The sequence below is a fragment of the Centroberyx gerrardi genome, chromosome 23 (genome assembly GCF_048128805.1).
Source record: "Centroberyx gerrardi isolate f3 chromosome 23, fCenGer3.hap1.cur.20231027, whole genome shotgun sequence".
NCBI classification, from domain to species: domain Eukaryota; kingdom Metazoa; phylum Chordata; class Actinopteri; order Beryciformes; family Berycidae; genus Centroberyx; species Centroberyx gerrardi.
In genome coordinates, this window is record NC_136019.1 from 20,057,261 (window position 1) to 20,083,564 (window position 26,304).

The 26,304-nt window shown below is 42.7% G+C and overlaps 1 protein-coding gene across 1 annotated transcript in view; it reads right to left on the minus strand.

Moving 5' to 3' along the window:
- ank2b (ankyrin 2b, neuronal) overlaps positions 1–26,304 on the minus strand; it is a 116,949-nt gene that overhangs the window by 21,258 nt on the left and 69,387 nt on the right. The window contains exons 21-43 of the mRNA XM_078281767.1: positions 25,975–26,073; positions 25,794–25,892; positions 25,209–25,281; positions 24,330–24,383; positions 21,546–21,687; positions 20,610–20,621; positions 19,960–20,047; positions 19,130–19,233; positions 18,136–18,174; positions 16,000–16,224; positions 13,997–14,095; positions 12,013–12,167; positions 11,431–11,642; positions 10,955–11,159; positions 10,751–10,847; positions 10,365–10,593; positions 9,686–9,811; positions 9,364–9,486; positions 8,430–8,462; positions 8,079–8,100; positions 1,412–6,037; positions 661–738; positions 46–177 (exon numbers count right to left, since the gene is read on the minus strand). Coding sequence (XP_078137893.1) covers positions 46–177; positions 661–738; positions 1,412–6,037; positions 8,079–8,100; positions 8,430–8,462; positions 9,364–9,486; positions 9,686–9,811; positions 10,365–10,593; positions 10,751–10,847; positions 10,955–11,159; positions 11,431–11,642; positions 12,013–12,167; positions 13,997–14,095; positions 16,000–16,224; positions 18,136–18,174; positions 19,130–19,233; positions 19,960–20,047; positions 20,610–20,621; positions 21,546–21,687; positions 24,330–24,383; positions 25,209–25,281; positions 25,794–25,892; positions 25,975–26,073 — 7,072 coding nt within the window. The remainder of the gene's footprint in view (positions 1–45; positions 178–660; positions 739–1,411; positions 6,038–8,078; positions 8,101–8,429; positions 8,463–9,363; positions 9,487–9,685; positions 9,812–10,364; positions 10,594–10,750; positions 10,848–10,954; positions 11,160–11,430; positions 11,643–12,012; positions 12,168–13,996; positions 14,096–15,999; positions 16,225–18,135; positions 18,175–19,129; positions 19,234–19,959; positions 20,048–20,609; positions 20,622–21,545; positions 21,688–24,329; positions 24,384–25,208; positions 25,282–25,793; positions 25,893–25,974; positions 26,074–26,304) is intronic.

The following is a 26,304-nucleotide window of genomic DNA, read 5'->3' on the forward strand; positions in this document are numbered from 1 at the left end:
AAAAAGCAATAATTCTGTGAAATGTGTATCATACTAATCACCAACCTGTGGCGTGTTTTCCCTCTCTTTCTGTCCAGAGTTTCAAAAGGGCGTGGCTTTGGTCTTGGAGTGAGTTGGGGTTTTCAATCCTTATCAGCTTGATCCTCTCCTCACTGAAGTCCAGTTCTTGTGCCAGCTCTATGGAGAAAAAAACATACAGATATAATAAAGATTTTTTGAAGACGCTTCAAGACTTCCTAAATAAAGAAGACTAAAAAACACTAGGTGACTTGGAGTTTTCATGGACAAAAGCTCTCAATGGATATGGACATAAATGTGAGGGAGAACTTCAACTGCTGTTTACAAAAGGAGAGCACATATCAGAACAGCAGCTCACAGGTTTGTCTGTGAACACTGACCTCCTGACTTCACCAAGCCAAATTATGCTTTCCAATGGTCAGTTGGATAGGGTGTGTGATTGCAAAGATGTTGAGATGAAGAGTGAGTGTAAGATGGTTTTTAGCTCTAAGATCATTTTGAAATGTGTTTATCAGGAGCCTGCCACAAAGTTTGGTAAAAATGTATATTTAACAAAAAAATAAACACTTAACAACTTGATTGTAAAACCCACACCCATTGCGAACTTGACAACTTGACCGCCACTACTGAGGTGTGACTCACCCGCCCAGCTGAAGCCCAGGTGGTCGGCTATGATGGCCAACCGTTGCTCTTTTCTCTCTGCTTCATCCTGTGGGTCTACTGCAAATACCACCAGACAGCCATGAGCGGTCAGAGCCGCAAAGTATACCAGAAAAGTCATAAATGGAAAACACCATCAAATACATCAGAGAAAATTTTTCACTGGCTTTCTTATCTTATGTAGTACTGACACTTTGTAATATCAATGTATTTGGACTGGGCTTGAAGTCGGTGCACATCTACTTTTAAAAGTATATTTACTCACATATTCAGCAGAAGTAATGAAAGGTTATTTAACAAAATCAAATAAATAAACTTTAAACCCCAATGGATAATAATCCTATAAAAGATGGTCATGACAGACCCGTTGCTGACACTATGGTTAAGAAATCTTAATTTCAATCAAAAACCTAAAACTTATTTGACATTGAATGTGATAGTTCTAATCATGTTGTATTACTCGGCTTTCATGCTTTTAAGATTTCAGTCCCTAAATTGCTATTTCAATTGAGTTCAATAAAGCCTTTAAGTCAATCTTGAGATTTTCAGAACACATACAAGGAAAGAGAGACGCACTTACAAACACAGACACAGCTCAAGCGACACAACCACAAAGAGTCTTTAACTACAAAGGGCCTTAACTACAAGAGACAGAGAGGCAGCACCTTTACGGCTACAGCGTACTAACGAGGCACAAGAGATAGAGAATAGGCCCCGTGAGGTGGGGGGATACCTTGACTTCGGACTTTATCGTCTGGGATTCGCTGCATCTGCGTCTCAACAGGGTCATCCCACAGTGGTCTAATGGGAAAGACGTCTCCTGAGGGAGGGAACTGCATTTCAGGGAAAGTTTCTTTTTCTATGATCGATGGATCAATGAGACTGCTCTCATCATCCGAGTTGGCAGCTGCGGCCTCTTGCTCTTTGTCTTTCTCTGCCTGTGCCAATCTCTCCACGAGTTTTGCTGCTTCATCACATATCTCTTCAAAGAATTCAATGGATTGCTTGCGTGGCTCGCTTTTCTCTTTAATGGGGGTTGATGTGTGAGATGGCTGACCAGCTTTGCCTCTGACTGGCAGTCTGGACTGGAAGCCTTTAGACTTTGCTGACTCTACACTCAAGGGACGACCCTGTTCCTTTTTAGCAGATGGCCGAGTCGACTCCCCCTCACAGAAGCTCTTGGCTTTGGAAGATGGTGTCTTGGTTTTGGCGTCCGCAGAGGGACCTGCATCTGTCTCAGATTTTCTCCTTGAGTCCTTTTTTACAGGGACCTTAAGCTTTCTTTCTTGGGTGGATTCAGTACGTTTGACTGTAGAATCAGGCTTGAGAGTGCTAGCCTTGATGGGAATTCTGGATTTAGACTCAACAGTGAAAGAGGCCTCTTTTTTAAGAGTGGCTGTAGAGGGAGTTGCATGGGATGGAGAGGAGGTTGTGGATTTACCCCGACCTTGAGACTTAGCTTGGGTTTTGGTTGGGGTCTTTTTTACACTAGTGGGAGCAGTTTGTTTGGACTTTCCTGTTGGTTTGGGGGCTTCTATCACTGACTGTGGTTCCTCTGGAGAGGAATCAGAGGACTCTTGGCCCTGCTCAGAGTACACAGATCTAGTGACTGTAGTTTCTGCTGTCTGTACATTCGTTATCATTGGGTCAGAGGAACTAGTTTCTAAATCTAAGGAGCCTTCATCTAAAGTTGTATCTGTTTTGGCCTCTGGACCTTCAGGAGATGTTTGATCTTTCTTTGTGGGTTTGGCTGAGGCTGAAATGCCCATTCTAGGAATTTTAGATTTGGAGGCATCAGCTTTTGAGGCTGTCTGATCCCCTTCAACAGGGGATTGATGCTCAGAATCAGTGGTTTCTTTTGATTTCTCATCTTCCTCAGTCTTAATCTCTAATGTTAGATTGAGGCCAACCTCTGTTTCAGCCACTGATCCCCTACCTTCTTGCCTGGCCTCTTCTGAGAGATGCTCCTCTAAAGGCTGTTCACCTATCTGGAAAAAGGCAAAGCCACCCCCCTCTTCTTCATAACTCCTCTTAGTCATGTCAATAGCACCACTCCGCGTCATCTCAAAGAGCTTCCCCTCTTGGAATAGGAAGGGGTTGGGCTCACTGGTAGGAGTGCTCTCTTCTGTAGGAGTTCTACCAGGTGTTGTGTCTGGGGTTGCCTGCTGAGACTGACGGTCCACCATCAAGTTCAGTATCTTCTGTTCCTCCTCTTTGACTCGAGCTGCAAAAGCAGCATCATCCTCCCGCATGGCAGTCCAGGGGTCAGCTTCTGCTCTTGCAGTGACACCCTTTGACTCAGTTCTGGGAGGTTCCACTGCCTCATCATCCTCCTCTGTGTCATCATAGATACAGACCTCTGGTTTGAACATTTCTTTTGTTTGTCCAATAACAGTAGGAGCACCAAGTCCAGCCTCTGGTGCGCCTGTATTCCCCTTTTGATCTCCTTTCACTTCATCTGTTACATTGCTGCCTGGTTTTACCGCACCAGGCTGTAGACTACCAACACCTAACTCTTGACCTTCCCCACCATCTCCTTTGTTTTCCCTTGATTTCCTCAAGCTCTCCTCCTTCTGCTCATCTGTTATGTTTGCAGTGCTTGATGAGACAGCAGCCATTTTGGCAACATTGTCTTTGTCAGCCATTACACATGGCAGAACTTTCTGTGCCTGTTCAGTTTTCCCTTTGGATTTTGAATAATGCTGGTCTGAGACAGAGTGAGGTCCCTCTGAAGTGACATTGGCTGTTGTAGTTGTGCTCTTGACCTCTTTGCTGTGGAATCCTTCATGCAAACCTGCTGGAAAAGGAGAGGGAGGTTGTACTTTAATATGGGGATCAACAAAAAGAGCTAACTCTGAATCCTCTCTGGGTCTAGTGAGCCCACTTTCACCCTGTGAAGGTTTCTCACTTGTGGGCTCTAATGTTTTACAGCTGTCATCCCCTATTTCGAGATCTGCTGAGGGACTCATATCTTTCCTAGACTTCTGTTTGCTCCTTGCTTCTTGTTCCATTTCATCAAATGTTTTTATTTTGGCTGCCATCTTAAACATCTCCTCCTCTGGAGTGAATTTTCTCTGAGCTTCACAGCTCTCTGATGTGTCCTCTTCTTCTGGGTCTTCGGGGATGACAGCCGGTTTGGATTGAACAGAGAGGAACATATTGTCAGGGGGTTTGGGGTTTACCTCATAACTTACCTCTTCAGAACTAGGGGTATCAGGGGAGAGGGGACTCTTACCAGAACTTGTCATCTGAGATGTCTGCTCACAACTGTCATCATCAGCACTAGCCTCATGGTCTCGAAGCAGCCTACTACGCAAAGCATCTTGGGGGAATTCTGGAGCTTTGGAGGGGTCTGGATGGCTAGAGGATATAGTGGGCTGACCTAGTGTTGGTGGGAAGGCTGGTTGGCTTTTTTGCTCTACAGGGCTGCTCTCTAAGGAGTCACGACAGGGTGATTCCTTGGTGGGGCTGGGTTCAATAGAGTCTGGGGACTTATGGGAGGAGTTTTCTTCCATGAGAGGACTACCCTCTAGAGAGTCTCTGTGGCTAATTGTCAAAGAGTCATCAGCTAATGGACTGAGGGCATCTGAGTCTTGTTGTCTTAAAGGCAGCTCTAAGCTTCCATGATGCTGAGAAGATCTAGAGGTCGGAGAACCAGCTAAAGATAATGCTAGCTGACCATCAGGGCTCTCCTCATCACTAAGAAAAGTTTCTAAGGTCTCTGAGATTCTCTTCGTAAGCTTTCGAGGTTTAGATGGCTTAGATTCACTCCTCCTAACAGATATGGACTCACTTGTGGTGGGGTCATCTGCAGCCTCACTGGAAGAGACAGGGAGGGTCAATTCTGTAGACAGCTGGTCACCGATGGTCCCCACACCAGAGTCTCCAGACTTCTCCTTGTCTTTCCTTTCTCTTTTGACTGATGTTTTAGAGGTCTGATGTCCACTTTTGGGAGAGAGAGATGGACTTTCAGGGCTTGTGCCTGGAGTGGCTAAGCCCTCATGCTTGTAACTGTCCTCAGAGCTCAGATGAGGGGTTCCATCTCCAGAACTGGCACTTAGTGAGTCTGCCACACCCTCATGTTTTAAACTATCAGAGCTATCATCAAGGCCACCACTTCCAAAGTCTACAGTTTCAGTTAGCTCTGAATGGGCGGCAGCAATGGACTTTGTTTCTTTCTCTCTGTCTTGTTGAGTGGTCTCTTTCTTGCGAGGTTTGGAGTCCAAAGATACTTCTCGTTCTTGAGAGACACGTGAGGTTATTGCTTTGGTCATGGATTTTGACTGGATGGTTTGTGATTTTGTAGTTTTCTCTGATGTTGCCACAGTAGATGTTTTGAGTTCAAAAAGCCCAGACTTTCTCTTTGAGGGGTCCTGCCCCGTTTGGAAGGCTTGCATCAGCTCTTTAACTGACATGGTCTCCTCAAGTTTCTCAGATTCAGCTTTGGGGGACTTAGGGGGGCCCTGTTTTGATTTAGGGCTTTCTTTGGCTTTTGGAGAGGGTTTACTCATAACAGGCAATTGTGAAGATTTGCTTCCAGTGACCTTTTTGCTCTTTTGTTCTGCCTCCACTTTCTGTTGTAAGGCTTTGACCTTGTCTTTTATTGACCCAATGGGAGTTTCTTCAACCACTGGGGATACAGGTGACACTGGGGCAGGAGCTGTAGGCACACTTAGGAGGGTACCTGCCTCTGTAGATTCCTCTGCCTGCCCCTGGTCCTTCCCCTTCCTCCTGACTGGCTTTTTGACATCGCCAACAGTGGTTTTGTCCTGCAATTTGGTTGAAGTAGTTGGTTTTGCACTTTTGCGTAGAACAACATCAGTGAATTTTTCTTGGACCACTGGCTCTTTTTTAGCTTTTGCTTTAGAGCTCACTGGTGTATCCAGGAGGTACTCTTTGAGGTCACCACTGTCTTTTATAGCTTTGGGTCTGGGAGCCCCTTTATTAGCTCTGCTTTCACGTAAAATAGGTTCTTGGGTTTCTAAGGCTGCCATCTTTTTGGCCTCCTCTATCTCACTGTCTGAGAGGAGGACCCACTCCTCCGCCATTCTAGCTGCTTTTGCTGCCTCGTCTGCCACCTCACCCTCATAAGTTCCACTCCTCAATATCTCACTGACTTTCTCTAAGTCCTCTTTGACTTTCTCTAAGTCCTTCTCCATTATTTCTAATGGCTCTCCAGACACCTCCTCAGCCCCTTTCTCTAGACCACCCCCTCCTAAGGAAGTGGATTTCTCTGTAGAGTCTGCAGTCAAGATGGCAGTCATTTTGATCAAGTCTTGTTTCATCTCTGACACGTCGGACAGAAGGTCTGGTTCTCGAATCAACTCTGATTTCAGGACTGATGTCTCCGTCTCTTCATCTTCCAAATGGAAGAAGGACAAGTAAGGTGTAAAGAAAATCAAAAATTGAAATGAAAGGAGACAGACATTGGAGAATGTGGTCAGGACAGGACCGGAGCACACTGTCAGGGATCATAGGACAACAGGCTCACAATGGATACTACATCAGGGTATCAGAGGAATTGGGTTTCTACTCTCATGTGTCTTTGGGGCACATAATGTGGTAAAGCAAAAGCCAACTAAACAATAACAATGGGAAAGGATATGAGCAGGAAATAACTTGCTTATACACCGACTCAGCACACCCACACTCACATGACAAAAAGCCAAAACAAAACTAAAATACTTAAGAAAAAACTTTACCAAACTTTACCAGACAAACTATGAGCAAAACCAGATATCAGCAAACCAACAAGGACAATGAAAAAAGGGACACAAACAAAGGAATAGCAACATTAAGATATCTCAAGATTGCTCGGATGTATGACTCATGTCTAAGGAATCAAAGGGAAAAAATGGTTTGAAAACAATTGAGAATGCTAGTTGCCTCTTTCAAAGAAAGCCAGTGATAACAACTTATACACCATACAATGATTTACTGTGCTTGCTCATACTAAGCAAAGCAGACCATTTACTTGTCTACATACTACAAGGATTTAAATCAGGAGCACTAGTGAAAGAGACAACTCAAGGAAATTAAAGCTCTAAAATATATCTGCTAGGGAGGGACAGTCTTTTATTCCCGTTACCATCCCCTCTATGTTCAGCCTAACTACACATTTTAAATATAACTAAAGAGAAAATGAAATCATAACACAAGTAACACAGTGTACCAAACCATAACCAAATGGTGTTGTGTGGGGAAATCCCAAAATCAAAGCACGCAAACAAAAGAGCCAAATGAACTCTCAAAGACTTTACATACAAACAGACATACGGACATACAAACACACGCATACATATTTATGTAAGGCAAGTTATTTCCATGCAAAGCAAAGGGAAGTGTTGACGGAAAAGCCCTGGTGAAGAGTGAATGGAGTGAGTCGAAAGTTTAGTGAATTACTAAAATCTACCAATAGAAGATATGTGGTACTCATGATCAAGAGTTGCTTGTTAATATATTCACATTCAGTAGTGTGGTGAGTTCTTGATCCTTTTACACAGCTACTACTTATGTATGCATTTTTATCTACATTAAGCATACCTTAAAAACTGAAAATGCATACATGGAATTTTAATCTGTACAATACTTCCATGTATGTATGTTTCAGGTATACAAAGATTTTTATTTTGATTGTGAGGGTTAATTTTATGCTAGGGTATATTTGGCCAATTGTTATTTGATGTCCAGGAGGATCGGGGTAATTATCACATCACTTCATGAACAAGGCAAGGAGGGTAGGAAGGGAATGATCTGGTTTGGGAGGAGGTAGTGGACTACTTTTTGCTTTGCCACTACATTAAAGAACTACAGCAGGGGGAGGACTAATTCATTGTCACATAAACATCAGTTGTTTATGAGTTTATTTTTCATGTACATACGTGGATGGTACTGTTTAACTCTTTCTCCCTATATCCAATCTCAAAACATTTACAGTTACAGGGCAGCGAGGAAAGAGTTAAAATGAAGACATTGAGGCAGGTGTGAAATGATAAAACAGGAAAGTAGAAAGTGAAGTTAAGCCTCATGAGAAAACATAATGTTGACATGGTGCAAGTTCTGCCGTTTTTGTTTTTGTGACAAGACAAAAGTAAGGAACTTAAAGGGCTTTGAGATGCATATGGCCTACAGCTTAGCTAATGAGGGTGAAGCTGGGTGTTTAATGTGTCAGTCTGGTTATTCCTCTGCACACTCTCTATAATATTAGTCTAGCAAGTCACACAATAACACATCATTATATATAATATGATGGAGAAAATCAAGATTAATGTTATTGTCATATTAGCTTGATTAATACAGAAGTGCAGATAAAAATTAAATAGATATTTATAGAATAGCAAGTGTTTTAGTATAATTTATTGAGAAAAGTAAAGAATATTAAAAAAGAATAAATGTCTTACATTTCTCTAGCGTTCTGCTGGTCTGTAAAGACAATAAAGAAAATACACTCCCAGTTAATCATGCTTCATTCATTGTGCATGCCATATACCACCACAATTACTTATTTGCTACTTCAGGAAAAGGACAGTAAGGACACACATTACACAACAGCTAAAATGAATTCTGCAATTGACAATTCACCATCTCATCTATTACAATACCCCAAATACATCTAAAATAAAATACACATAAAATATGACTACTTGTCAAAATTTTGTTTAATTCAGGCCTGGTGTGAAGACTAACAGTGGACAGGATACATCAGCAGAGCTAGTTAGTTGGGAGGGAGGGGAAGCAGAGGCTGCCATTACCTCTTCCTCTTGCTCTTGGTCTGAATCGGACTCCTTTTGGGAGCAAGAAGCAGCGAGAAGCAGAAAGATGTACAGATAGAGACAACAGACAGACAGCAAGAATGAAGGGAGAAAAAAACAGAGAGGTGGCAAAGCATGGTTATCAAAGCAATGAAGAGGGTCAGTCAGTGGGATTTCAGGGAGGGTCAGAGGAATCTTTAAAGCTGCACTAGGCAAGATTTTTATGTAGAAAAACAGCCGTCTTTAGCGGGGCTGCAATAGAGAAGAGTGTTCCATCTCCCCTAACTGAGATGCTGTAGATTCACCCCATTTGCCCAAATTAAATTCTGGTATCAGGTGTGGACACTGGCAGGAAATCTTCTCCGACTAAAGGAAGTTATGAGTCGAGCAGTGAGTGAGCGCTCTGTCCAGAGAAAGCTGGACTCACATCCTTTGCTATAAAACAACCACAGGCCGGCCAGGTTGGTAAACATGAGCGTGCTCTGCGCAGTTTACTGGGTTTTCAAGTCTGCAATATTCAAACAGTTATCTCTTGCTGCCATTTGTGGCCGCCAGCATGCAAAGCTGCCTAGTGCAGCTTTAAAGATTGTTCTACATGTAGAAAGGGAATTTTCACAATAAAGCAGCGACCGGCTCTATAAAGCAGTAATGTTGGCTGCTCATAGTATTAGCACAATTCGCTACTTAAGATGTCCAACATTAATATAAGAAAAAATATTTATAGTTAGGAATAGAGTAGAAAAGAACTGACGTTATGTTTTGGCAACTACTGTGCAGTAATAATCAATCATTAAACTGTTTTAAATGTGAAGCTAAAGCTGTCAACAACCAGTCGTACTTACAGGAACTAACTAGATACCCGGTAGATAGCCGGTAGATACTGAACACAAAGCTTCCTGTATTGAAGAGTACAACAACAATGTAGCTGCCTTACCTTGGAGTATGATGGGAGAGTGATGTTGAGGTTGCATATGGCATTTGGGGTCAGTGACCTGTAGTTTCTGGGTTCTTTCATAAAGGACAGACGCCCACATGGCTCCTGAGTGTTGTCTCTGATCTACAACAGCCAAGCAGCTCAGCATTAGTCAGGAAAATAATCAACATGTCAGTCAACTGTTAGGACAAAGTCAAATCAAAGCATTATATAAAATGAGGGAAATGTGATATGATGAATTTTCTTTGATACTTGTTGCAGTGAAATAAGAAACTCTGTGTCTCTTTGTGTGTGAAATGAACAAATAAGTAACACTGCTCACTTTGATGAAGAGTGCTAGTCTGTTCTCTTTGAAGGCGAAGAAGCTGAAGAGATGGTGCTGGCCACTCTTGGTGAGAGGGACAAGGTTGCCAAAGCAGTCTGCATAGATAGGTTTGCCTTCCAGGACCTAGAAAGAATAAAGGGAAGATATTTAAATAAAGGTTGATGATGATGATCCTGTCAGCTAACCATCACTGTCTTATTCGTAACACATCTGATTTGCACACACATCTAGTAGAAGCTAGCATCAGTAGTGGCTATTAGGTGCTCGCATGCTAACATTAACATCGGTTGCTTTGCTAAAGTTGCTGGCTAGTCAGCTAGCTAACAGTTTGCTCAGGTTAACTGAGCTGACTCTTCTCAAGCTACAAATCAGAGTGTTTTGAAGCAGAGACTAGGGCTAAAGACAAGACAGTTTACTGTGTCACAGTAACCTACATTACTACATTTGGAACTAATTTAGCCAGTATTTGTGCCTAGCCTTCTCCAATGATAGTGCCAGTCATGGTTGCTACGAGATTTGTGACATAACTGCAAAGCCTGTATTCGTCCCTTTTTGAATGTTTTTCTCCATTGTGAAATTCTTAAGCTCCTCTGCTGTCCCCTCCACATCCTCTATACCTACATCCTTCTGTCCATCACACCTCCTCTATAGGTTCCTTCCCTCCTCGTGTCCTCACCTCTACGTCTCGGCTGCGGGCCACCTCGGTAAAGTTCTCCTGCTGCTCCAGGGTTTTGTCAATCTTATCGTCGGTCATGCAGAAGCAGCGCAGGCGGGCCTCGATGGGGTCGTGGGTCTTGGCAAAGATGACGAACTTGGCCATGTAGGGGACACAGATGATCTCCCGGTACACCTGAGTGGAGAAGTTGACAGATTCCTGGACCTGTCGACAGTCGATCAGCCAGAACCTAGAAAGCAGAGGAGGATCGGAAAATAATGGTGAGTGTGGGTATTTGTCGGTTGGTGCATCTCAGTCACTTTCAATGAGCAAAAGATAGGACTGCAACAATTATCATTAGAGTAGTGGGATGTCACAAACTACTTTAACAAATTTTTTTGTGGTACCTGGCAGACACATTGGTGGTGAAGGAGACACAGTCATTGATGAATGTTAATGGCGTGGTTCCTGTTATATCCTCCCATTGGGCGGGTGTTGTTCCACCTGCAAATGGACACAAACACAAAATTAAGACATTCAAGTCTGTGTGTGCGTTGGTCTATGCATGGATGCCTGTGTGTCTGTGTGTGTGTGTGGGTCTGCTCTCTCACCAGTGATACTACAGAGCAGTCGTAAGGTGGGGGTGTCCCCTCCGAAGCCGTTGACCACCGGGTCTGAGTTGCTCTTGGGGACGGGGATGGTCATGGTGATGGGCTTATGGAACTTCCTCCTGCGGGGCTCCAGGGTGACGATGGGGCTGAAGGTGGCCTTGTTGCCCAGGATCTTCCTCACCACATCCACATTCATGGGCTGGGCCTGGGAGAGTACAGAGAGTAGGCAAGAAATGTATGTTACAGTGTCTTAATATGTCATCTGCACCTTTTTTTTTTACCTTCTGCAATCCTAAAGGGGGTTAACATCTAAGCTACAGTCATGCACTGAAGATGGTTGCCTGAACAAAATGTTGGCTGCACTGCACTTTGCACCAGGGGTGTCAACTGACTAATCCCTAAGCTATAGAAAGACCCTGCACCTAATATCATTTGCATGACCATAGGCTATGCCTCTTCATGCTTTTGTCCATTACCTGCAGGCCGACCCTGATCCTCTTGGTGAGAGCCCCCTCAGGGAAAACTGCCTGGACTTGGGGCACGACAGTGCTGCTCAGGATGCCTCCCTCAGGACCAATCAGATTACTGTCCTGCTTGACGCGCGACACCACCGCAAAGTATTGTGGGAAATCTCTGGTGATGATGCGGCAGATGCGCTTCCTCTCCAGCTCCTCCGGTGTGTCCAGCTCTAGAGGAGGGAACCATTGAGCGTTTGTTAAGGACATTCGTGATAGTATGAACAGATTATTTAAAATGTTCTGTTTTGACCTATTTTGCTCGGCTCATAAGCAGTTTTTCCTCATGCTTGTCAGCATTCTACACTGAGATCATACATTTTTAGCATAACTAAAAGGCAAGGACCAAGCTGTCCCTTCCAATAGTTCCAATCAGATCTCAGAAAATCAGTGAAATTCAGTCATCCTCCATTATTGAAAAATTAAGGCAACTAGGTGAGATCCGATCAACCTCGATTCGATAATTGATTTGATTTACAAGTGCGACGCTCCACCTCCCCAGAGACACTCCGGCGTCTCGCGCTGATGACATCAGATGCTCACCCTCGTCCATGCCGTTGAGTATCTGGTTGAGTTCCTCCTGGGTGTGTTCACAGTGATGCTCCTTCCAGCTCTCTCCGGTCTCGCTCCTCAGGATCACCAGCTCCCTCTCCTTCCCCCTCAGGGCGGCAAAGTGGGGGATCTCCACAATCACCGGACTGGAGGGGTAGAGGGCGGGCAGCGTGAGCAAGTGTGTACTGTGTATGTATAGGTGTGTGTGCTTGCCAGGGCTGTAGTACTTGAGTCTCAAGACATCTTAGGCTTGGCCTATTTTGACTCAGCCTCGTCTTGGTCTCGGCCATTATTGGTTGTGGACTTGACTTAACTTGTTGACTTTACTTGACTTCCTGCCTATCTAAAAATTTTCAGAATACATTTTTCTCTACCTGGTCCACCTTTGTTTATTTTCTCCCCAACACAATTTAAGCATCTCTGTTGATCCTTAAGACTTGATTTGCTCTGGAATCCGTCTTGACTTGGTCTTGACCTCCTTTGGGCCTGGGCTTGACTAGAACTTGGCTGGACCTGGTCTTGGAATTAACTTGAACTCAACTAAGGTGGTCTTTACTACAGCCCCAGTGTTTGCATTCATCAGGCTTAACACTTACCTGACGTGCACAATCACAACAATCTAGCTACAACACGTCTATCGGAAGCATGCCAAACTGAGTACCATCCACCAAGGGACAAACACAGCCATTAAAGGATAATTGTTGATATTTCATGTGATGTTTGGATGGTTCTTTGGCCTGAGAGTATATAATAAAGTCTTTGATATACGATGATTTAAATCTGCATTAGGCAACTTTACACTTTGGCGTCTCCAAGTGGCAGCGGGAGATAACTCTTTGAAATTTTGAGTTTGAAGGACTTCATTACCTAGAAATCACGTCATGTGATGCCAGTAAACTGTGAAGTCCTTGGACCTAAATTGGTGGAAATGCTGGTGTTAGTTTGCTGCTGTTTAGAAAAAAGTTTTGTATTTTGCTTAGAAATTTTGATTCATCACTTCCTGTGCACTGAGAAGATTTATAATCAGTGACCATACCCGACACCTTAAAATTTATTTGGGAAAATCAGGCAAATCCACAGGGTCTCATTTAGTGGGAATGCGAGACTCTTCTCTGTTTCAGACCTAATTTGTGATTTAGACTTATAAGATGGATGTATTTTTACGTCAAAATATTGCCGAGTGCAGCTTTAAGGGACTACACAGACTTATTGGGAAATTGGCCCATTGGCTAACTTACCATGTGATAAGACGATTGGCAGAAAACACTAACTCTGCATTATTAAAAGGTCTATTTTCTTACATGAGACAATGCTAGTCGCCAGTGGGCACTTAATGCACTGTATGCTAATGCATTAGCAAGTGCACAGGATAGAGATATCTACCAGAGACGCAAGAGATGATTTGGTGGTACTTCTATTGTAACATGTAAAAGGTAATTTTTTCCCGAAAAGTCGGTGTAGTCCTTTAAGGTGTTTTCACCAAGAATTACTGACATATCACAGTTGTCTCCCATTCATTTCACATTAGCGGTGGCTACTATTTGCATGATTTGTGTGGCTACTACCAGAGAACCAAACCATGCATTCTAGTTTCATCTGGTTCCTTAACTACTCTCAGGCCAAAGAACCATCTAAACCTCACATGAAAATAACAGGACTTATCCTTTAACTAAAACCATCACACAAACGGGGAGCACTAAAACATACAAAGCCAAACACAGGAATGGAAAGGGCTAGGCAGAAAAAGAAGGACTGAAAGAAACAGATACAGCAATGTAATGTTACAGCCATGTAATGTCTAGAGTGCAAAAACTACCAGGCAAAGTGCGGCACAAGACGCTAGCACAGGGCATAGGAGCATAAAAACCACAAAACATAACATCAAAAGGAAGGGTTCGTAAAAGAAAATACTAAGACCGGCATCCATGGATTGTTTCATATGCATTACTGTTGATTTTTGATTTTTTTCCCCTACCCGAGGAATTTTGTCCCCGGCGGGCCGAGCTGGAGAATTCGGCTAACCAAACTCTCGCCCTCATTAAGAGGTGGAGGGGCGGTGGGGAGGTGGAGTTTACTGTGTGATCGACCAAGCGTCCATACGCAGCAGTGAGGAAGAAAGAGCACACACAGTGTTTGGGTTGGGTGCAAGAGGAGAGAAACCTTGGGGACTCATCTGTAACACTTTGGGCACGATTAAAAAGACGCTATACTGTTTATTGTATGAACTAGGGTTCGACCAGTATGGGTTTTTGAAGACTGATAACGATCCAGATATTTTTGGATTGAAGCTGCAGATTTAAATATGAGTACAATTTTACGACAACATTCAATATCTTAAAAAAAAATTATAATATTTCTGCATCTATGAGGAAAACGCATCTGAAACAGTATGTAGACCATCATGGGACTGTAAAACTCTCCATTGAATCCCAGACTAGTGAAATTCTTTCAGGTGGGTTAGCAGTTCCTTAAGGAAGGGTGAAGCAGGTTTCATTGCAGGTTTTACAGACTGTTGAGTAAAATCCTCCTATACCACACTGGAATGATTTATGGTATAAATATTCAAAAACTTTGCACACAACCAAAAGGAGCTGGTGCTGAATCCATCAAGCACAACTCATTAAAGAAATAGGGAGTAGCACTCAAAAGCAGCAGCAGGGGAACAACATACACACACTCTTCTGAAGAAGACTTTTGCCTAAAACGATTGTTTACCTGCTCCCCTCCTACTGCTTTAAGTTTATTGAATAATTGTAATGGACTTTTGAGCGCTACTCTTTGATTATTTCTTAAATCAGACATCTGATCTAAAAATAATAATACTAAACAATATTCACCAGCTTCTCATTAAAAGCCAATATCGGCATGAAATATCGGCAAACCCATATATCGGTCTAACCCTAGCATGAATGTTTTCATATGCTATCTCAAACATTACCAGCAGAGGGCAGTGCAGCGGAGATATCAGGCTACATATCAAATCAATCATGGTGCGATTTACTGAAGGCGGAGTTAATCGAAATAGCTTTTTCTCAAGGGTGAGGGAGAGGGTTGTAAAGAGTTAGACTGCAGCTGTTATGAAAGAAAACAAGGCATGCTGAAGAGCAAAGATTGACAGATCCCTGGCGCTGGGAAAAAGCAAGGGCAGATATAGAAACAGTTTTAGTAAGGCAGAGGCAGGGGTAAATTAATCTGAAAAATATGAAGGGCAGCAAGTTGTGAGCTTCTCATTAAAAGAAATACAAACTATTATCAATACCCTGTGCTGATACCATTCCCTCTCATGCGTTCTCTCTCATTCAAGATCTTTTTGGACCCCTTTCTCTCTTTTTTCTTCCTCTCACATTTCTCAGTTCAGTTTATCAATATCAATTTGAAGGTGCTTTATTGGCATGAAATATGAAAGTACTTGAAAATATGAAAGCCAAAACAAAATCTATAACCATAACCAGATTCAGTTAGCAATCATGACGGTGTGACATTAACAACAACAAATGGTCCAATAATATCAATCGATTAATTAATCAAAGGACATATGATATTCATCTTATTTTTCCATTGTTAATGTCCCTTCTGTCTGAAATTGAAGTTAATACATATTTTGCCTGGGGAAAGGTTTTCAAAAATACTACATATTTAGTTTGAATTTAGGAAGATACGTTTCTCTTATTTCTTCTTACTTCTTCATAGTTCATGCAGGTGGTGGAACCTCTCTTTCTCTCTCCTCTCTCTTTCCATTAGTCTCTGCATGCTACACTCTTTTATTCCTTCTACCCTTCCCTTCTCTCCCTTCAACTCAGTGTCTCCATTAGTCTCTGCATGCTACACTCTTTTATTCCTTCTACCCTTCCCTTCTCTCCCTTCAACTCAGTGTCTCCTTTATTACCTCCCTCTACACATTCCTACAGTGTCCTTTCCCTTCTCCCCTAATTTCCATCCATCCATCCCTCCATCCATCCATCCATGCTGCAGTATTACCCGAGGAACTGGGCTCCGGAGGGCCCCACCTCGATGATCCTGCTGGCCAGGCCCTCGCCCTCCACCATGGGGGGCATGGTGGCCAGACGGTGCCTCTTCACCAGCCGGCACGTCACCCGCGTGGGCGCGCTGCACTTCCTGGGTGGGATGATGATGCGCAGGCCATTGTGCCGGCAGCCGCGCATGGCTCCGCCCCTGGCGTCCACCATGAAGCTGACCAGGAAGCTGAGGCGGAAGAGGAGGAGAGCAGTGGATACGGAGACAAATGCTTACAGGAGTTAAAGGAATAAAGTTTTGGGGGATTTTGGGGAGTTTTCTTGGTCAATTTAACTATTAAGTGATGGGAAAGTAGACACCTAAATCAACTAGATTGTTTGCTCTGGTGCTCCATGCTAACACTTTAGCATACACTATGTTGAGCTAGTAGGCCTCTAGCATGATCTCAAATGCAAGAAAATGAGAACTTGTGCCAGCTCTAAAGCTAAATGGTAAGCAATTTTGCGACTAAGTCTGGCAGTTTTGTGTAGTAGACAAAACTAATGTAACTTTTTAAACTAGCAGAGACTACTTTTTTCCATAGGAAGTGAAGGTGGAGAGTGATGGGAGACTGTGTACAGTTAAAAATCACTGCACAGTGGATGAATACATGGTTGCTCATCTGAAATAGTTCCCAAAATAAACCTGGCTACATCATTCATTTTTACAGTTTGTGAATGAGGCCAGTCTTCTTACTTAAGTATTAGCATGGAGCCTATACTATCACTCAATATAGTATATGCTAAAGTGTTAGCATGGAGCCTACTATCACTCAATATAGTATATGCTAAAGTTTTAGCATGGAGCCTACTATCACTCAGCATAGTGTGTGCTAAAGTGTTAGCATGGAGCCTACTATCCCTCAACATAGTGTATGCTAAAGTGATAGCATGAAGCCTATTATCACTCAACCTATAGCCTTTGCTAAAGTGTTAGCATGGAGCACCGGAGCCAATGATCTATCGAGGAAGCATGGCGTCTATTTTCTCATCACTTAACAGGGAAGCTGAGCAGGTCAATCTCCAAAAATCTTGGTGTATTGCTTTAAGCTTTCTTCATAGAAAGTGTAAAGCAGGTCAAACTGACTTCATAGCCTGAGACTAAGATGTCCTTGACATTGCACATACCCCATGCAAAGTGACAAATATATACATGGATCACAGATCTCAATGAGGGGGGTTGTGGGTGTGATGAGGTGATAATATGATACCATACCTAATTCTAGCTCAAGATGCCCTTGTAGTGGTTTCAGTAATGCAAACAACACAATGTGAAAACCACACAGAGACGTAAAAACACTTGTTATCGAATTCAGCAACATGGCCAGCAAAATTGTTAGACGACAAACATGGCAGCCTTTTGCCCTCCATGACTGAAACAAGCCACAGAGGCTTTGCGCAATATGGCAAGCAAACAGGACAAACTTTTCTAGTTTGTCAACTGATTGAAAGACAATACATCAATCTGATGGAAGTGAGACAATTGTTTGCTTGAGGAAATACAAGGAGATGAGTTCTAAAGTGATTGTCCTTGATGGTACACTATATTATACTTGGATATTGTGTTTTGCCAAAGAGTCCCTCAGGGCTAAAATGGAACAATGATAGACATCTGTTAGTGGCAATGCACAATTCACAAGACATTCTGTGAAATAAACAAGTATGTCCTAACCTTTGCCACCTCTTGGCATCTCTTGGGTTGCCTTGTCTTTATTCCTTGAAATCCACAACTCAGTGGTAGCTTCTCTTAACTTGCCATATCACATTATCTGTCACATTACCTCTGTGATATGACATTTGAAGCGAGGATTGCCGTTTTGACCTACTAATTTTCAGGTTAAAATGATACGCCACGTCCTATTGATTCCAGTCAAATTCAAAGTAGAAGCTAGAGAGACGGACTGAAAAGGTATAACTGACCTAGCAAACCCCAAAGAGAAAGATACAATGAGGCGACGTAGGTGAAGGGACAGTGGCACAAACAAACACAAACATCTCTCCACCGGGAGAGCACACTGTGAGGGGAGGAAGAGCACAATGCAGATGAGGAGGAGGAGGAGGAGGAGGAGGACAATGATGAAGCCAAGGTGCAGAGGGTCACCTGCTGTGGTCTCCATGATCAGGGCACGGAGAGGAACGGCTAAAAACAACAACCACATCAGACGGGAAGGAAGAAAAAGTCAACCAGAAGCGAAAGAAGACAGAGAGAAAGAACAGGGCAATTATGAGAAATACAGAATAAAGAAAAGAGTATGAGTGATAACTGTGTTTTGGAAGCAACCTCTGATCAAAGACTCAGATTTTCCAGCCCCGATCACCTAGTGTTGTCACGCTAACCACAATTTCAATACTGGTCACTTTGTCATGGGATGGTAGTAGTAACAAGTTTTTAGATATTAAAATTAGTAGTGGTGTTCAAGTGAAAATTCTGGTACGGTGACAACACTACACCCACCATGTATCACAATGCATATTATATGATACTACAACAACATCCAGAAGACTCTCATAGTCCGTCGTCAGTGACAAATAAGCATTATCTTACTCATTACATACTTGTTTTACTGTCTAAAGCTGCTTAAAAAAGGAGGATTACAGGCGGATTACAAGAGGTCATGATTTTGTTCCAAAACAATAACACACTAAATATCTTTATGTGAGCTGTAGGGGTCCAGTATATTCCCAGTAACAGCTGCCAAGTGAGAGAAAGCACATTAAGCATTAGGGAAGTAGCTAGAGACAGGGTTAGTAAATGGAGGCTAATTAACCAATTAACTGATAGTATGATTGAGTAGAATTAACTACTTAGCACCTGATAACAGCTCTGCTATGAGGGCCTCGATAAGAGTGGGTTAATTGTGATTATGCATATTCATGAATATCATTACTAGATGTGCGTGTGTGTGTGTGTGTTTGTGTGTGATTCAAATGTGTGTGTGTGTATGCATATGTATTCAAACAATGAATGCGTTTCAGCCTCTCTCCATTTGCTACACATCATGTTCAATACATAAGAGTATGAGGTCTTGTACTAGGTATATGTACGTTTCCTGGCATGTTTGCTGCATGGTTTCCTCCCAGCCGGCTGTACCTACCCAGAGTGGATGGGGCTGGAGGATAAAGCCACGTTGTCCAGGTTCTCTGTGCCCCAGCTCAGCCGGTACGAATCCCTCTCGTTTTCCCTGGCGAGCGACGAAACCTGCCGTCCCACAAAGACCCTCTTGTTAGACGACGACTAGCTACCGCGTGCCGCTACTGATTGAAGTTGCTGATGTCTCGACATTTAATATCTTTACATGCAACCGTTTTCTTGCCCTCAAATTCCAAAAGAAATTTAAGTATTCGGTGTCTCCACCCAGAATTGCATTCTTGTCAGGGTGGAAAAGCCTGGAACAGTATTTAGATCATCATGGGACACTTAAACTCTCCGTTGAAACCCAGGATGATAATAACATAGTAAATGGACGCTAATTAGCCAATTAACTGATACAATGATTAAGTATAGTTATAGAGTCACTAAACCCCAAACCCAAATCTGTGTAAAGCCTGACATCTAAACGTAAAAAGCATGCTACTGAAATTGCCATCTGCTATTGGCTGATCTTTGGTGCCAGATGATGTCACCACCTGTTGTACTCTAAGAAGAAGGTGACATCAGACATCAGATGGCCATTTCAGTAGCATGCTGTTTACCATTAGATATCAGGGTTTACACAGATTTGGGTTTGGCATTTAGTTATTCTTTAACTACTAGTCATGCATACTACCAGTGTAGTGTTGATCAATGATATGATTACTATGTAATCAATAGCTATGTTACTGCTCCAGGCTGTAGCTAACTGTAGCTTCACGAAGATAAAACAAATCCCAATAGAATGAATGAAAAATCTATTTCAGCTGTGACAGCCCTGGCCCCATACTGTACCTGGTGACTGGTGAGCATCTCATCCATCATGCCTTCATGTTTAGGGGAGTAGTAGCTGTGGTGGGTGGGGGTGAAGGATCTGTCTGAACTGGAGCAGAGAAGAAGAGAGGGGGGTGAGGCTGATGGAGCCAGTCATGGAAACAACACAGATCACACCAGGGTAGGAAATTAACGAGGAATAGTGGCCACACAATTCACCACTGAAAGCTTATAACTAGTCCCAGAAATTGGGATAAGGGGTGTATTAAATAAAATGCCCCTGGAAAAAAAAGCATGGAAAATTGTAAAGCAGGACAATCTATTTATACAAGCAGGGTGAGAGCGTGAACGTGTGTGAAAGTTGTCACTTAAATAAATAAAGAGATAAAAAGATAAATCGCCTCATAAACACTTCCAAATACCTTTCGCACGTTGGTTCATGTGAGCAGGAAGCCCTCTACAGAACTAAGTTAATTTCCTAGCCTGGATCACACCACTACAATGGAAAAAATGTATTGGACTGGCAGAGTTGGAACGTACACTAGGAAAAAATAATGTTATTAAATGAGCGGACTCATTCTAACACACATAGTGAGACTTTGCTACACAGGCTACTGAGCTAGTGCTGATGATTTATAAAGGCCAAACGTTAGGCCAGCTTCAGCACATACCTTTGCATTCGACTATGTAGGCATGATGACAAGGGAGACAGAGAGAGGAAACGATGGAGCACGAGCAGGAGTGGTTGCGTAGACACACACACACACACACACACACACAAACACACACAGTTTGTTAGTTTAGTTTACTGTCCTCAAGAGTAAAATTCACGTAAATCAGCCATCCACAACAAACAGTAATAATTTGACAGTAATTACAGAGGAACAGGATCAACAAAGAAACTCAACCTGGTCTCACAAGATTATGTGAAATGACCACGATGTCTTCAAATGTAAGTAAAATGCTTATGTGCTTATGCTTATGTAAAAGAAACATGTTTCCCCGCCACAAAGGATTGCGTGGAGGAGACACGACTAGAAGCAGGCAGTCGATAGACATTGAAATAGAGTGGTGGAAGTAAGGTGGTGGAGGTCGGGTGGAGGTGGAGGTGGGGGGGTGGATGGGCGGATTAATTTACCTTCAACTCTGATGACCTAGGTGCGTTTTATTTTATACCGTGAGAGAGAAGTTTTCATTTTCAGCAAAAGTTTTCCTTATGACCAAAGCATTACCCCTAACTTTAACCAAAGTTTTAGTTGCCTAACCCTATTGTTAACCCTAACCTTAACATGAGTTGTTTTACTTGCCTAAATTTAGTCATTAACTAACCTTTTCACATGACAAACACATGAAAATGCTGTGTCCAATTTGTGTTATTGTCATGTAATCCATTCATGGTGAAGGAACACGATCTTCACGTAATCTGCATTTCAGAGTTTGCTCATTTCATGAAATTTTGTGAGACTGTGTTGAAGAAACAAGATTATCAATGTCAGCATGGCATCAAGTTATATGGTTGGTAGGCTACATGGTATCAGAAGGGGAGTTTGTTGAGAGTGCATAAGCAAGAAGGAACAAAGCTTTTCTTGAGCTTGGGTTTGATTTACCTGTCAGTACGTCCCCCCTCCAGGCTGAAGCGGAGGTAGTTCATTCCGTCCAGGTACTGTCCAGGCAGGGAGTCGTCTCCCAGCTCCCTGAGGTCCTCGGCCCTCAAGTACTCCCCTCCATCACCTGTCATTGTGTCATCGCCTTGGGAGAGCAGACAGAGGGATGGAAGTGAGTTTTGTGGGTGAGGATAATTGAGGTTTATACCAAGTTTTTGGGAGAACGGGCCATTGGTCAATTTACCCGTTAAGTGTTGAGAACATAGACACCAAAATCATTGATGTCAGCATACACTGTGTTGAGTGATAGTAGGCTCCATGCTAACACTTTAGCATACACTGTTGTTAGCATGGAGCCTACTATCACTCAACAGTGTGCTAAAGTGTTAGCATGGAGCACTGGACCAAATGCTCTATTGGGGACACACTGATGATTTCCATGTTTTTCATCACTTAATGGGAAAGCTGACCAAGGGCCAAATCTCCCAAAAAACTTGGTATATTCCTTTAAGTTTCAATGCTGGTTTGTGCATAGCAACAGTTACTGCTGCAAGCTCTTCTTCTTCCATTCTCTCCCAACATCCGACATCCAATAGATGTGCATTTTGTTAGCAGTCTCTATGGCATACCATAGAGGAAAAGCTCTACTGCTGTTACCACTACTGTCCAGCAGGGGGTAGCATCACTACTGGCTGCAGGTTAACCTGGGCCAAAATACTCATTAGAATCCAGTCATTATGATTTCATAGGACTGATGGAGCTTGTATGGCAATATGACCATTTCAATAGACAAGGGTTTGGCTGCAGACCTCCATTCTCAGGCAACATATAAACAAGGACCAAAAAGAGACTGACCATTAAGTTACATTGCAGGCGCAGCTCTTGTATAACAAGGATAACATCAGGTGAGTTAAATTTCTGATCGAAATTACTTAGACATGGCATTATGAGGGTGCACTGTACATGTTTCCCTTTTCAGTGTGTTATGTCTCATGCAAAGTACTTTTTTTTTTAGTTCTAGTTGAAAATATTTCTACAGAAGACTGGTTTCCTTGACATTCTAAGAGAAAACACAATTAGGCCTTGCAATCAGTTTTCAATTTAATCCTCCTAATGTTCATTAATTCATTCCTTGTGTTTTTACAAAGCATCCAAATAAACAAGTAGTTATGTAGTTATGACATAATTTGCTCTTGCAGACGATAGTCTATATCATTAAGTATGTGGCGAATACTAGCAAATTTCAAAAGCACTGTAGGACCAATGATGATATGATTTAACGTTGGTTATTGATTAGGGTATGACCAATATATGGATTGAAGCAATATTTTGAAATTCACTATCTTTCAATCTGACCATTTTCATGCCCCAAAAATTCACAAAAACTCAAAAAAATTTCAAGGATTCAGTGTTTCCCACAGAATTGTACTTTGTGGAAAAGACACTGAACTAGTATTTAGACCATAAAACTCTCCATTTGTCGATGTCAAATGTAATTTGTAGAATGCATAACCTCCAAAGCAGTAGATGGTGATAGTGGAGTAGCAACAAAGGCCTGAGAGTGCGGTCTGCGAGGCTGCAGCCATACGATACAATACATACATACTCCCAGATAGGAGTTCTAGTTGACTTTGGCCCAGGTCTGGCAGTAAGCATTATGCTAGGCCAGTAGAACAAGTGAGAGACATACTGTAGTTAGATAGAGATGTTCTGGTGCTAATAGTATACAGGCTACCTGAAGAGGGAAGAGTATAAAAAGGAGATCAAACAAACAGAACTTCAAATAAAAAACAGCATTCGGGACCTTCTGTGGTGCTTTTTGTTAGGGAATTAGTTCCAACTCCAGCTGTACAAAAGTCAAAGAAAGTAAATGTAATTCCAGGCAACTTTCAGACAGCTTACCAAAATGTCAGTCCTGATTCCAGTGCTCTTTCTGCTGTAATACCCCTAACACATTTAAACTCACTTCCAGAAAGTACATCACTGCTGAATTTGAAATTTTTTGCTGCTTTGGTAAAAGTACTCATCCGCTGAATATTCCTGCAAAATTCCGAATTTGGCCAGAACTACACACACATCATCTCTCGGCTGTTGCAGAGAATGAATTTTATAATACTAACACTAATACCCACTGGGTTAAGCTAATCCAGTGGTGGTGGGGTTTAACTTAGCAGCATTCAAGTCAGTATTTCATAATGTATCCTTATGGGGCTGGAAATAAGCTTTGAAGTGACAACACCCTGGGTAAAGTCTTTCAGAGAACTTAGAAGGGTTAGTCTTGTTGTTTTATTTGGTGTCTTTGCTCTAGATTTCTCCTATTTTCTCTGGAGGACAAACATTTTCAAAACAGAGTGTAGCTTTATAGAGAAGAAACACATCTTCAGTTGTTCTGTCCCCTGGCTATTGTTTCAAGTGTAAAAAAAGAGAATGTTGCACTGACATTAGGGGATAAGATCTTGCACTATCAAAACAACATTCATTTCTGCACTCAAATGTACATTAGGAAAAGTATGTGTGTTGATGCTTTGGGCAATGACTGAATCTCTAATAAGCTGCACTTCAAAACGGAAATCTCCTCGGCTCAATCCCCCTTGAAATACAACTTTGGATTCCAACCACTTTCTCTGCATTATCTGTATCCAAAACGTCACACTACGGTTATTATTCTAGCATCCAACCAAACAGCGATTACTATGAGTTCATTCACCATGCAAGTCACAGCAACCCTTCCTGGTCAATTCACCACAGCAAGCCCTCACACAGAGTGCATGGCTGTATTTTGAATACCTTCAATATCCAGGGAGTCGTCTGACATGACATCGTCCTCATCGGGTTTGAACACTGTGGGTGGACAGCATAGTCACTCACTAGCCTCCTAAAGCCTCCTAAAGCCTCAGAACCATAGAAACAACCTGGGATTGTAACCTCAGCTTGTCCCCAGGAGGCAAACACACATATGTGCGACAAACTGGTGCTAAACTGAGTCTGCACTGCAAAAGCCGGGACGTAAAATGGATTGTGCCATATGGGGTTTTGAAGGCTTGTGGTACCAATATCAATCGCCAACATTCAGTATCTTTCATGACCTAAAAATTACAAAAAATTACAAGGATTCAGAGTTAAACCCCCAGAATTGTATTCTTGTCAGGGTGGGAAGGGCTCTGAAACAACATTTAGACCATCATGGGACACTAAAACTCTCCACTGACAGCCAGGATAATGACATTCTAGGTGGGTTAGCAGCTCTTTAAGGCAGGGTGAGGCCGGTTTCACTGCAGGATTTACAGACTGTCGGGTAAAATCCTCGAACATCATACTGGAATGATTTCTCCGGTCTGACATCTGATTTAATAATAGTGATAAAAACATATTGACTAGCTGTGGTCAGGGAGGAACCTCCACACCAATATATCGGTCTAATCCCAGTTTGGACACCACCCCATGATTGAGTTAAAGTAGGACAGGCGCTAACTAGGGTGCTGATTTCGGGCTGAGCCGCTAAATCAACAAACACAAATAGGGGTTTGTGGGAGTCGATACGGTTGGTCCAACTGATCTGCGGGGCATGTGGATACATAGCTGGGATGCCGCCGAAAGGTCTCTTTCCATTTGGAGGGCTAGAAAGGGGGTTAATGGTGGCTGGCTCCGGTGTCCGGCATGACTCACCCTCCTCATCAGAGACGTCCAGCACTTCAGTCATGGTCTCCGGCACATTCAGCTTGTGTTTCTCCGTCACCGTCTATGGCAACACACCAGAAAAAAGAACATTATTAACCCTGGGTCGCATTCTATGTGAATCTTGTTATTTTGTCCACATATTACGTGTTTGTAGGCGATGGTACGCCGAGACGAAGGCATCGTCAACAGCAAGTCAAGAAGCAAAGGAAGACGGTTTTCCATCCTAGAACTCTTGGTTTCTTAAGGTGTGGAACTCTCCATACCTTAGCCTAAGCTAGTCCGAATTTGATCTTATAATTTTTGTTATTATAATGGAGAGGAAAGATCAAGCAAAAATCACCAGAAATGTATTTGGAAGCCAGATCTAAGAAAAAACAAAATCACATCAGAGGAGAATTCAGGACCAATATTCCCTCTAAGCTGATAGTTTCGTGATTTACGACTAATAATTTATTACATAGATCAAATGTCTTGTCAGTCATTTGATGGTAAATGATATTAGATGCAAGGACTCTGCCATAGCTTACAGTTTAGTGAATTGACAGTGCTTGTGTGTGTGTGTGTGTGGCGTACCGTTGTGGTGGTGATGATCTCCTCAGTGACGACCCTCAGTGTGTCCACCACAGAGATGTAGCCCAGCCGCCGAGCGATGGCCAGAGCAGTGTTACCATTCTGCATGAGAAAACACACAGTGAGCATGGCGTGTGTGTGTCTGGGTGTGTGTATATGTGTATGTGTGTGTCTCTTTACTCACCACAGTGATCGCATTGGGCTTAGCACCGTGCTGTAGCAGCACGTTGATGATGTGTGTGTTCCCTTGCTGCGCCGCCTGGTGAAGGGGAGTATATCCATTCTGGGAGGGAAAGAATAGAGAAATGTAAAAATGCAGAATATTTATGAATAAATGCATATGTGGAACATGGAAAAAAACAGGCACATTGTGAGAGATTGTTTTTGATGCCCCTCCCCCTCCCTGGCGTCTTTGTCTTTACTGAAGAGGATAAACATGTTGGAAGTGATCTTTTCCATCGGCCTTTCACTCCTTCCACCATCTCTTTTCTTGCCAGAAACTCTGAAAGTTTAG